Source organism: Lycorma delicatula, chromosome 2, assembly GCF_047948215.1.
Source record: "Lycorma delicatula isolate Av1 chromosome 2, ASM4794821v1, whole genome shotgun sequence".
In the NCBI taxonomy this organism is placed as follows: Eukaryota; Metazoa; Arthropoda; class Insecta; order Hemiptera; family Fulgoridae; genus Lycorma; species Lycorma delicatula.
This window is the reverse complement of record NC_134456.1, coordinates 42,682,729-42,696,029: the sequence shown is the minus strand read 5'-3', so window position 1 is coordinate 42,696,029 and position 13,301 is coordinate 42,682,729. Positions and strand designations below refer to the sequence as shown.

The window sequence follows — 13,301 nt, the reverse complement described above, 5'->3', positions numbered from 1 at the left end:
AACATTTTCATTTATTGATTTATCACATAACTATGATAGAGTAACACTCAAAACCTTTTTTCTAAATTATGAGGTTCTTTAACTGAAAGTTTCATGGTACCAATTCAGTAGTTTCCAAAATGACTGCAGAAAAAATAGATACAATTGAAATTTTTTTTTGTTTTTTCTTTTTTAATAATAATGTATTACATGCATGCATTTAAGCATTTTATTTTCTGTGCATCACTTAATGCAAATGTTTTCATTAAAGCTATAGTTATAAATAAAACCATGATTAGATAAAATATTTAAATCTTACTTTCAAATTTGGTGGAACCGGTATTAGTTTGCTTTTATTCTTCATTCATGTCACTCTTAGCCAATGGCATAAGATTTGTTTATCCTAAAAAATACATTTTTTATCACAACAGACACTTAAAATAAGTATCTATAAGTGAAGTATTCGTTAAAGAAGCCCATTTGTTTAGCCCAAATTACTTAATATAATTATATTAAGAAAATTTGAAAATTCCAGTTTTATCATGTAGCTACAATATAATGCAACTACATATGACCAGCCTTTCTTGTCTGTTTCTGCTCCTAGAAATAAATTATAAAAAAGGAAGATAGTGCGAGTTCATTAATCATATTAGCAATGTCAGAACCTGCAAATAAGTTTTAAGATACCATATTTAATTAATATTAAAATAATTTTGTTTTCATAAGAAAACACTTACAATTTTTTTTTTTAATTTCAAAGGAAAATTAATTCAAGGTTGGGTTAGTCTGAATTTAAGTCTTTAATTAAGCTGGACTTATCTCCAGGTCGGTATGTGGGTTAACAGGCTTCACAGGGAGGTAGCCAACTCTCACAGCTGTTAACTGGTTACAGACAGTTTGGAGCCTACCTCCACTGGTTCATCAGAAGAATAACATCTGATTGTTGCTATTGTAAGAGCATTGATACTGTTGAACATCCTACATACATGGGCTGTAGGTGGGATGAAGTAAGGCAAGCTCTTGGAGTGTGTAGATTGACCACGGAGAATACGATTGAGTTCATGTTATGGGGTAAATGTGAATGGGACGCTGTTGTTACCATGGGCAAGAGGATGATAAAGACCAAAGAATGTGATGCCAGAGAATGGAACAGGGTGTATTTTCTGGAGCTAGGGACTCACAGGGGCAGCCTTGTTCAAGAGAGGGCGGTTTGGTGAGGTGGGCTGCCCTTGATGACTGACTGGGAACCCCCTGAGTTCGTGGGAAAATAAAAGACTGAGACCCGGCTGTACCCCTTCCTGGGGAGGGGGTACAGTTAGAGGCAATGGCAACATAAAAGACCGAGTCCTGGCCTAGTGGGTGAGCAACCTCTGTAGGGCATGGCCTAGCTGGATCCTGCGGAGTCCTGGGAGGTTAGAGGCATGGCAACCACTGAGGATGCGCAGTTCACAATGCTGATCCATCCTCACTGTCAAGGTGGGAAAAGTCTTGAATTATCAATGATTTGTCTTACTTTAACTACTTATTTCATTTTTATTTACACTTTTATTATAAAATGAAGATATTTCTGTACTTACATTATCTAAGTTGGAAATTAATATATCCTTTTTATTATCAGCAACATTAAACAGTACAATATTTCCTGAAGAATCATTGTACAATAACTCATTATCTGGAAAATAATACAAAATTAATTACGTTTCAGAAAAAAGTGCTTGTTAAAAATATTTATCAGTGTACATTATATAGTAGTACATTGTATATTACAATTTTATTTGGGTGTGCAAATAAATTTATATATTAGCACTCCCAATATATTATTTGTTTTAATATAATTGCTTGAAAAATACTGCATTACTTCCATTGCAATATTCAATTAACATATTCAGGCTTTTTCATAAACGTCTTTTAATACTAGTGCCAATTTTCAACTTAAATTTACTGTAAGTATTACTTTTTCTTTGCTGCATTTATAAGTGTTTTAAATAATTTCTAATTACAACAAAAAACAGCTAAATTTTATTTGTCACACTACACACTGCACCATCAGTGTCATATACATGAATTTGTCTTTACTGAAACAATGACATCATTGGCAGTCGAAGTGTTAAAACCATTTAAGATCTATTTATCAGACATCATTACATTTGCTTTAATTGATGAAATATCTTGCTGAAAAAAATGCAGTATTTGATGCAAGTAATATAGTTTAATTTGTAAAGTCAGGTTTTCTGTGATTGTCTGTGGGTTTTGTTAGTCGTATAATTTTGGATATTTTGTTTTTAAACAACACAGTAACCTTCATTCCTATAAATGATACCAATTTTATTTAATATGATGTCAGTTGATGTAATATACTTAATGTTTTATCGCTAAATGTGTTTTGATTTTGTTCTGCAATTTATATAGCATTTTGTTTACAAGTGTGAGGGTGTGTGTATCACAGAGAAAGGGAGAAACAGAGACAGATATATGTATATATATATATATATATATAGAGAGAGAGAGAGAGAGTGATAGAAAGAGATGTAGAGAGAGAATATCTGTACTATATATTCTATTCTACTTGTATGTACTGATTTTTTTTCAGTATAGTAGTCAAAGGTGTGTAACTCAAGAAAATTAATATAAGTAAAGATTATTATGATAAATGTTTGAATGTGAATTTTAAGAGAATAAGTGTGTATCATATATTATTCAGTTCCATACTTCAGAAGTTTCTTAATCTTTTTAAATGGGTGTTATTAACACCATGCCACTAGATGTTTTACTGGGGTGGACCAGTTTCTCTAAAAGATCTTTGAAGAAAATGTTCCATTAATTTGAAATTGACTTGTTTAATAATTGTGTATTATTATTATGTTTTGTTATGTTGCAAAAACATTATAAATTTTTAACCAAAATTATCTTCAAAACTGAAATTTCTATTAAATGATGTTCATTTCACTCACTTAAAACACTTAAAAATGATTATGTCGACAGAGTTTTTCATCCATTTTTATTTTTAAGGTCCAGAAGTAAACGACATGTTTTTGGCTTGAATATTATATTCTAAAATGTTTTAATTCACATGAATAAAATATATCATAAACTAAATTTTGCAGATAATTTATAGTGTAGCAGATGACAGTTTCTTTAATAATCTCAATTGAGTCAATTTCTTGAACTTATTACTTTTTAAACTTAAAAGTAACAAATGAATATTCAATTTAAAATTAGATAGAAAAACCAAAAATGATAGATAAAGCCCCCTATCCTTACAATCTCACAAATCACTTTCAGTCTTAAGGATTCATAATTCACTGATTACTTTCCCACTAATGTTATCAGAAGACAACATAAAAGATCTCAACAGTACAAAATATATGAAATACACAAGCAGGTATAACTTTAAACATATTGAGGATAAACTACACAAACAAAGAGAATTTTTATATTTTCTTATGACCTCATAGAAGCAGATAAAATAGTAATATTAATAACAATCTAGAAATTCTTTGTGGACATTAGAAAGACCTGCATTCAACATTTTAAAATACCCAAATACACACAGCATGATATTTAATGAATAAGTACAGTTCTAATCAAATGTATTTTTCAACCATATTCTACATAAGTGACATCCCAACTAAAATAAACTATTAATGGTTTAGTTAACACCAATGGAAATTATTTCATGAAAACAACAGCATTAATCACTAAAAAATATTAGTTCATAGCTAAACAAAAAATGTTATTAACAGGTTGAAAAACATATGTTGTACTAGGGTTTTGGTTTAATTCATCTGAAAAAAAAACATTTAATAAGATTTTTATTGTTGCCATTATAGAAAACAAAATCCAAATAAGTAGAATTATTACCTGATATCCATGTTGAGTTTATTGTTTTTGGATTGTAATGTCCATTGACTAATTCATTTATATCAATACTATGTACATTAGAAACTACTGGTACAGGTTTAGGTTTTAAATTAGGTCGAATTAGTGAAAATGATACAAAAACTATTACTACCAAAATAATGCATACACCTAAAAATACTATTGTCACTTTCCTCTTATTTTCATGAGATAATAATTCCTGAAAAAAAGAACAATAAAATTTATATAATGTAATTTTCATGCAATAAATAAACTCAAATAAAAACTTTTTAAAGCATTGAATAAAATGTTAATATTTAATTTATCAAGCAGTTATGATTTTAATAAAATTATCATTTAAATGTCTTTTTATTAATAATAATCAGCCATACAACTGATTGTTCTGAATTCCCTAAATATGAGATGTTTCATGCAATTTTTCCAGCCAAAGTTTAATATCAAATCATTTATTCAGTTAGATCTCATAAAAACTGTATATGACTTTCATAAGCAAAGTAATAACAAGAAGGAGCAAAGAGTAAGAGATATTTGAAAGACAAAAATAACCATTTTTATATGAAGTTTACAGATTGCCTTTAGTGGAGGTCTGGTTGAACAATTTATAGTCAGTCATGTTGGATACATCCTCATTTCACACAATTCCAAGAGTGGATGAGATTGAGTAACTGTTTACTTGTTTTCAGGCGGCTCTTTGCTTTGTCGATGAAAAATAATTATTTTTATTGCTCTTATAATCAAACTACCTATAACTGAGAAAATGTAAAACATATAGAAGAATACTTTACATGAAAATTGTACAATATTATTTATTTATTATTTAATTATATAATTTTTTACCAAAATAATACTCAAGTGGGAAAATTAAAAAAAAAAAATAAATTTCTATCTGACAGAGTAGGTGCCAGTTGGCATATTTTTAAAACTTTCATCAGAGTATTATTAGTCTGATAAAGTTTAATAACTTTGAATCAGGTCAAATCAGCTCATAGTTTCATTAAATTAGCCAGCTTATCTGATTTATGTGGAACAATATATTTCAATAATACAGTTTTAATTAAAATGTAAAATAATTAAATAATTGAAATATCATGCATTCTTCCATTTTTTAAATATACCACAAGGATCTACGGACCACAGAATTCTATGGAATATTTCACTATGTATAAATAAGACAATAAGTATCAGAGGAATTTATTCCATTTTCGATGAAAATTATGAATGCTGAAAAACTTATGATTTTCACACATATTACACAAAAACAGGAATAGTAGATTCATTATTCTTCAAATAATGAAAAGGAATCCTCCAGCATTTGACTGGAAAGATCAATGGGAACCATGTGAAAACCTTCACAGTAGCGCTATAAAGTATAAAATTATAGATACAGAAATTATGAGTAAATTTAAATCCTCTTAACATAAAAAAAAATAATTTTAAGAAAAAAAAACTTGATATAATTATATGAAGATAATAAGTAAAATTAGTACACTGTAAACTAATAATTTTAAATATATTAGTAGATATTTGGGAATGCTAATCTGACAATGCAAAATATTCTAATTTAAATTATTAGTAACCGTTATTTAAAAACTCATTAAGTAGAATTATTTCTTAAAAGGAACTTTTCATTTAATTTTAAATAAATTGAATGTTAAATCTTCTCTTAGAATGTTAAGTAATTTATTTATTTAGATTTTTAATTCACCAAATAAGTTTGAAAATTGGGTATGGGAATATGGATGAAAGTTTGGTAGAGTATCAAAATAAAAAGCCCTGGCCAAGATTCGAACCTGGGACCTTTTGCATGAAAGCTGAGATGTTATCACAACCAAGAAGGTTGTATTTTTAATTAAAAAAGAAAGTGAAGCATAATAATAATAACACAACCCATTTTTTGAGTCCTGAAAACTTGTTCTGATTTTTTGAAGTAGTTCAAAAATATAATTTATATTTCTGATGGGAATATATGTACATATTTAAATTTACTAACCAAACAGGTAATGATAAAATTATCAATAAAATTAAGAAATAATTAAATCTAACTAAAAAAAATTACAATTCATATTATTCTGATCTAGATACATGAAACAAAGTAAGTTATCCAAACTTACTTGACTGGTCAGATCACCGACTTTGATCTTTTTAACCAAAGTTTTCTGAAACTGACCATCAAGTATTTATATATGTAATTGAAAAAAAAAATCACAGGCGGTATTGTCAGCATCACCCTTACCTAATCTAAAAAAGAAGCTTCTTTGAAATCCATTTCAATTTAGGAAATCAAGATTAAAGGAATATTTTTTAGTTGTACATCAGAAATATACATTTTTTAACATGTAAAATCGTTAAGTAAATTAGTAATAAAGATTCCAATTATATAATAACAATTTATTAATTATTTACTAAATCTAATTCAAAACGAATGTACCATTTGTTCCAATTAAAAAGAAATAATATTGATAAAATAAAGTTAGATTTTTAACAACTCATTTATAATATTTATTTCTGTTTTTTCATTAATTTGCTAAACTATAGCATAAAATCCAACTTAAACCATTCTTCATCTGTGAAAACTGATAGAATGAAATTAAAAATATTTATTAACTACAATTTTTCCCTATGATTTATTTATCTGTAATTGGAAATAAGTTGATCAGTAATGAAGAAATTGATTAATGGTCGAATAACTGCTTTGTCAGAGTGTAAAGTTATGGCAGTTTAATCTGGTAAACATGTAGAAAAAATTTTTTGTAAAGATACTTTAAATAATGAAGTCCAGTAAAGCAAAAAAAAAATGATAATAGAATTCCACTGGGCTGGTCTAGTAGTTAACTTGTCGTCGCAAATAAGTTGTTTAACAGCTGATTTTCAAAGTCAAGGTTCTGAGGTTCAAATCCTAGTAAAAGTAAGTTGTTTATATACGAATTTGAATTTAGACAGTGGACACCAGCATACTTTAGTGGTTGAGGTTCAATTAACCATACGTTTCAGGAATGGTGGGCCTGAGCCTGTTAAAGCCTACAATTCATTTACATGTAGTGGCGGCTCGTAACTAAAATTAGGGCGGGTGCTGCTTCAGAAAATTTTTTCCTGAGCCTTTTCAAGGCCACGGTTAAAGATTCCTGTAAAATAAAAGAACCGAAAAAAAGAATCAAATAAAATAGCTGGAAGCAGGAAAATAATTCTACACTTTATCACATTCAAAGTTTTTAAGCACATAGTGCTTAAAAACCGTATTCAGTTTAACCAAATAAAAAAAATAAAGTAAAATGTCAATGCAGATAATACTTTTTAGAATTATTATATAATTACTTAATAAAATGTCCGCTTAAAAACACTGTAGTTCATGGTTCTTAATTTAAATTTCTGTGTACACAGAAACAAGTACATTAGTTTTTACTAATTACCTTCTCTTTCGCCCTACCTTCTTTCCGTTTTTGGACAGATTTAGCAATCAAAGAGACCTTGCTTTCCGCCATCTTCTGATCACTACTGAAAAAACCGCTTTCATATTCCCTTCCCGACTAAATTAGAAAAGGGAACGAATAAGGAACGTTCCAAACACACGCGAAGTAAAAAAAATATACTTTCCAGCACGCCAAGGTCGGGACTGCGGTAGCGACTATGCTCTCTCTCCCTCGCAGCATCGTGTGCAGCTTCCTATATGCGCATGCGCATATCAGCCAAATAGCACGCCGCTGGAACTATGAAGCGCACAGTTCCATAGAAAGATTTTTGTATCTTTTTCATAAACTGGGAGATGGCTACTGACATTAAGCTTAAGGATTACATATTGTGCAAGTATAAAGAAAAAAGGACTCGTTATATTAAATGTTATATCAATACGTTATATATGTAATATCAAGTGGTAATGGTGGGAGGGGGCTGCAGTTCCACAGTGCTTATATGCGAACCGCCACTGTTTATATATCATCCTCATCTCATTGAACTGTGAGTGGGGTTGCTTATTGTTCACTAGCTGAACAGTTTGCAAGCACAAATTACAAAAAAAAAAAAGTAAAATCCAGCCAATCAGGAACTTATTTTTTTTATTATTGCAGTTGAAATCATTTTTATACCAACAAAAAATAAAATGGAATCATTATTTTTTGATAGAAACTAATTGGATGAAACCTAAAGCATAAAAATTGACAGTTTAATTAAATCTATTTTCAGTGATTTATCTTTTTATTTTAAATAAATAAATTATTCCATGATAAAAGTTTGTACAAATAAGAAAGGTTTTACAGATTGTTATTGTCTGTATATTTAATATAAATTTAAATAAAAATAAAATCCTATAAAAATATCTAAGTAAAAATACGTAGACTAATAATAAATGCAGTTAGCCAACAAGAATTTACGGTAAATTTATTGATCTGATTGTAGAAACTAAGATACGGAATCCAGCCAAGCAGGAATCGAAGTTAACAGTCTATTTGCTTGTTTCTGCATTCTACGTTTTTTTAGATTCATGCTGTATAATCAAGTAAAATTATTACTTGTTATAAAAACTGAAGAATGCAAGAAAAATTTTAAATTTTCATAAAACTTTTCTCTCCGTTTATGAAATATTTAAAATAAATTATTTCATGATAATATCAGCTTGCAGTTGACAACTTAATAGTTCAACCATTTTTTGTATTCCAATTTAATTGATTTCCTAAATTATTTACTACAAACTGGATTAAAATGTGTTAGGGAAATGTACAATGTATTTCAACCTAAAAAAGTCGGCTTATAAGAAATACAATCAAACTATAAGAATTTAACGTAAACTTATAAATTTTTTTAAAAGTTTGGGAATGGAGTTTATCCCTTGATATATAATTACAAAAATATTCAGAAAATACATACTGCAATAATTTACTAGAATAAAAATACTGGGAAAGTATTGCATGACTTTTCCGACTACGCCGGTCAAGTCATACAATACCTTGCGCAACTATTTTATTGCAATATTATCTGACTTTCATTTTAAAAATAAAGAAAGTATTTTAACAGAGAATTCTTTAAAAATAAAAAAAAAATATTAAACTAAAACTTTTATGAAAGAAGTTAAAAAAATTGCTTCTCATTATGGATTTGGAGTATTATATAGAAGCCAAAACTACTTTAATTTTAACTAGAAAAAAGGCGGGCCTAAGACCCGCAGCAAAAATGTTACATGGTTTTTGTTTCATTACTGCTAAATGTTTATTTTTTTATTTTTACTGCTAAATCTCTCTGTGCTCTCTTAGTCTTTCTTTCCCACAGTCCGATGGAACGTACTTTTAAATAATTCGTTAAATAAAGAATCTTTCTTTTATTGTTAAATATTAACTAATAATCCCTTTTATTTGTTTGAATAATAATTATATAAATAATTAATTTAAATATTAATAAGAATCGTTAATCTTTGATTTAAATTATAAATAAATAAAAATAAGCTACCCTTAGAAATTAATTTACATAATTTATAAATTAATTGATAACGGACTACTACTAGCCTGTGACGTTTAGCAAAAAAGAATCGGCTGCGCGTAGCCGCACGGCGCACCACGTTGTCCAATAGCAATTAAAATAAAAACGTGAGCACATACAACAAACAAACCAACGCACGATGTGGTTTTATTGGAGAGATAGTCCCAAAAAGTGATGAAGAAAAATACAAAATTATTATTTTTAATAATAATAATAATTAAAAAAATTAGAGTAAATATTATTAAAAATAAAAAAAAACGACTGCTGAAAAAACATTGCTGACATACATTGTTCTTTAGTAAAAGATAATTAAAGAGCATACAGATGACAATTTTGTATATAGTATTTGTATATGGTATAATTTTTCAAAAATTTATTTAAACATTTATATATTTATATAGCCTCCCAGTAACGTTAGGATTTTAACGCGGGGTCAATATCTAAATAGGTTCAGCCGTTGAGCTGCAACGGTGGAACAAACATACATACTCACACCCTAAATACATTATACTCTTTTTTGGGCAGTCGTGTAAATATATATGTATACTAAAAAAAATAATATTTTTTAGTGGAGAATAAATTTTACGAAAAATTATTCTAAAAAAGTATTCATATATAGGTAAAACTTAACAAATTTACTTAAGTAAAGTTTTCTCTAAATCTAAAACCCGCTTCAATAAAGGTTAAAATAAAAAAATAAAAATTTCAAAAAGTTTTTCTGCAGTTTACCTCCGATTTTTATAATTTAAAAAAAATTTAGACATATCTTGATATCTTCATATATAAAGTATAGACTTTCAAAAAGTGTTTGAAATATATTTAAACCGAAGGATAGATTAAAAAAATAAAAAAAAAGTATTTCAATTTTAAGAAGGGGAGGTTGATTTTTAAATTTTTTTTTTAATTTATATACAGAGTAATATTAAAGTATGGAAACGGCTTCATATTTCTGAACTGAGGGATACTAACTAGGAGGTAGAACAAGTGCAGATATACAGGGTTACCAAATTACTACTTTATGGTGGGTTTGAAATTTTTTATGTTTATATGATAATAAAAATGATAACATCCAAAGTTACTGGATGTAATTCTGAAGGTAGTACGAAATAAAAAAAACTTACTACGGGGTGTTTTGCCTCGTTTTATTAATACTGCGATTCGTTTTTACAAATTTGATTGCTGATTGTTCGAAAGAGAAGAAATTTATAAAGAAACAGTTTTCGCCATCGTTTTTCTTGTAAAATTTTAAATTAAAATGATATAACACATGCCCACTTTCCTGTTTAAAAAATAGGTTTAATTCAGTGGTGCTGATCTAATATGAACAAAAATTTCAAACACACCAATAAATGGTAATTTTTATTTTCTTCTACGATTTGAAGGAAGGAAGTATTGTGATCGCAAAAAATTGGGTTTTCAGATTTCAACGAAAATATGCATTTTGGCCATCCCTGAATCCATTTTGACTAGTTTTGGCGTGAATCTGTACGTATCTCGCATAACTCAAAAACGATTAGCCGTAGAATATTGAAAATTTTGGATTTAGGACTGTTGCAACATCTTTTGATGTTCCCTTTTGATTGCAATCGACTGAACCAAACGTGTCCAAAAAAGCTCAAATTCCAAAAAAAATTGGATTTTGGATTTTTTTCTTAACTGCAGTAATAAGTTCTCATTAAGAGCCTTTCAATGATATATCATAAGCGGTAATTATTTTCATTGGTTCCAGAGTTATAGCCAAATAAAATGTTAGTTAATGAGATATTAAGATCTTACAAGGGGTTTAAGATCTTACAATGAGATATTAAGATCTTACACATCGGTTCGAATCCGACTTCACCTCATTTTTTTTAACATTTTTTTTAACTTACATATATTGATTTATTAATAATTATTAACCTCTGATTGTAAAAAAAATTATAATAAACAATAATTCAATAATAATAATAATAATAATATTAATAATAAAATATGCCCTGAGGTAGGTAATCCCCACGTCCGAAACACAACATTTACGTTTCACGTCCAGGGCGGTAACAGCTGTACTTATGTACAACACATATAGCTGGCTAACGGGGCTCCGAGTAAATTCCTCGGATATGCTTTTCTTTTGACCTGTTTCCAACTTCAGGTCTCTAAACGGACTGGATTTTTGGCTACCTGCAGGATATGGAATAATAAACGATTTTGGAAATGGACTAATACCACTTTTAGAGCTGGTGATGTGGTTGCCAGGCTCAATGTTATTGCAGGTGTAGCTGAGACCCTTCCGTTGTCCACATGCCCCCTGCGATGGCAAGCATGTAGCAATGGTGCCCATGTATGTCGGTGCATGGGAGCTCTGAAAGCTTCGGTGAGTAGGAGCCTGGAGTCAGTGCAGAGACTGCGCATCCGCTCTCTGCCAGGACATATGCCGGTTCCACCGGAGTACCGGATCGGACCTCCAAGGTTAGTAGCCCTGGAGTGGGGATGTACCCCGGCGGCTAGCCTTGCTACAGAAGGGATTTATGTTCATGAATATTGAACAATCTAACGTGGCAGAGGGTGCACGTAAACACCCTCGTTTAGAATCCTCCGATTCGCCACAAGCGAAGAGGAAAAAGAGCAAGGAGTCAGATAAAATTAAGAGAGATGCTGACAAAATCAGTAAGGAATTGAGAAAGTCTTTGTTTGGAAACATTCCTCCCAAACCGAGATTTTTAGTTATTACAAAGGAGAATGGCAACTTTCAAAAAGTTAGTCCATTCTTGATCGCAAGAGAGATAACTAATTGTGCTGGTGGTCCTGTTAAGGAAATTCGCAAAACCTTTAACGGATTACACGTTGAAACTATTAACGACAGTCAAAGTCAAAAAGTCCAGGCATTGAAGAAGATCGGTGAATTTGCGGTATCAGTGCAACCGCATAGCACCCTTAATACATCCAGAGGAGTTGTTTGCCGTGATCTTCTAAACTGTACAGAAGAGGAAATAGTACAGGAAATGTCGAGTCAAGGAGTGATTCAGTGTCGTAGACTAACAATGAGAAGAAATGGCGAAGTTCTTTTTCGGCCTCTCATGTACTGACATTTAACAGGCCTACCCTCCCTGAAATGGTGCGTGCTGGCATACATCGGCTTGATGTACGTGCGTTTATTCCGCAGCCTATGCGATGTTTCAATTGTCAACGTTTCGGGCACACTGCAGCTAGATGTGAAGCGCAGGAAATCTGCATATGTGGATGAAGATACATGAGGGTGAACCATGTAAAGACCCTCCAATCTGTATTAATTGTATTAATTGTAAAGGGCACCATAACTGCCGATCCAGGAATTGCCCAGTATATAAATCTGAAACGGCCATTCAGGAAGTTAAAACGCTTCAGAAGGTTAGTTATCCTGAAGCGAAGAAAATTGTTAGTCAACGAACACCTCGACAATCGACAACTTATGCTGAAGCAGCTGCTGCCCCTTCTTCAACCAAAATTAACGTGGAGCAGTTGCTTAATACAATGGCACCAAGCCTTGCAACAATGATAGAAAAAATCATTGATGCTAAGATAGAGTCGACTCATCGCACAGAACCATCTAAGGGTGAGAAGGCTCAATCCCGCATTGACATCGTTGATAAAAGAAACGTACCAGCGCAGCATAATAAACTAGTTAAACCTGCGATCATAACAACATCACCTGAAGCAGTAAATAAAAATCTTGATTTGTCTAGAAAAGAGGAAAAAATCACTCCTTCGTGTAGTTACAAAACTAAGGAAATAGCCACTAGAAAATCCGAGTCTACTGAAGTGGAGGTGCAAGTCTTTATTGAGAAAGCACCAGAAGTAGACGATATACAAATTGTAACAATGGGGCCTCCAAAAGCTCAAACCATCTATTTCAGCTGGACCCAGCACTGCTGTAGAGATAGAATCCGGCTCATCCGCCGCGGAGACATTATCGCTCATTAGTTTAGATTCGCTAGCAAAGATGCTAACAGCACCGGCGAAAG

At 30.5% G+C, this 13,301-nt stretch overlaps 1 protein-coding gene across 3 annotated transcripts in view; it reads right to left on the bottom strand.

Moving 5' to 3' along the window:
- Positions 1–13,301, bottom strand: part of LOC142318755 (venom dipeptidyl peptidase 4-like) — a 128,517-nt gene that overhangs the window by 27,223 nt on the left and 87,993 nt on the right. For 2 of the 3 annotated variants that reach the window (XM_075355188.1, XM_075355189.1), the window contains 2 exons: positions 3,841–4,057; positions 1,557–1,651 (listed from right to left, as the gene is read on the bottom strand). In XM_075355188.1, the coding sequence (XP_075211303.1) occupies positions 1,557–1,651; positions 3,841–4,057 (312 nt within the window). Of the gene's footprint in view, positions 1–1,556; positions 1,652–3,840; positions 4,058–4,404; positions 4,608–13,301 lie in introns of all 3 variants that reach the window. The other variant, XM_075355190.1, reaches the window with a different exon arrangement.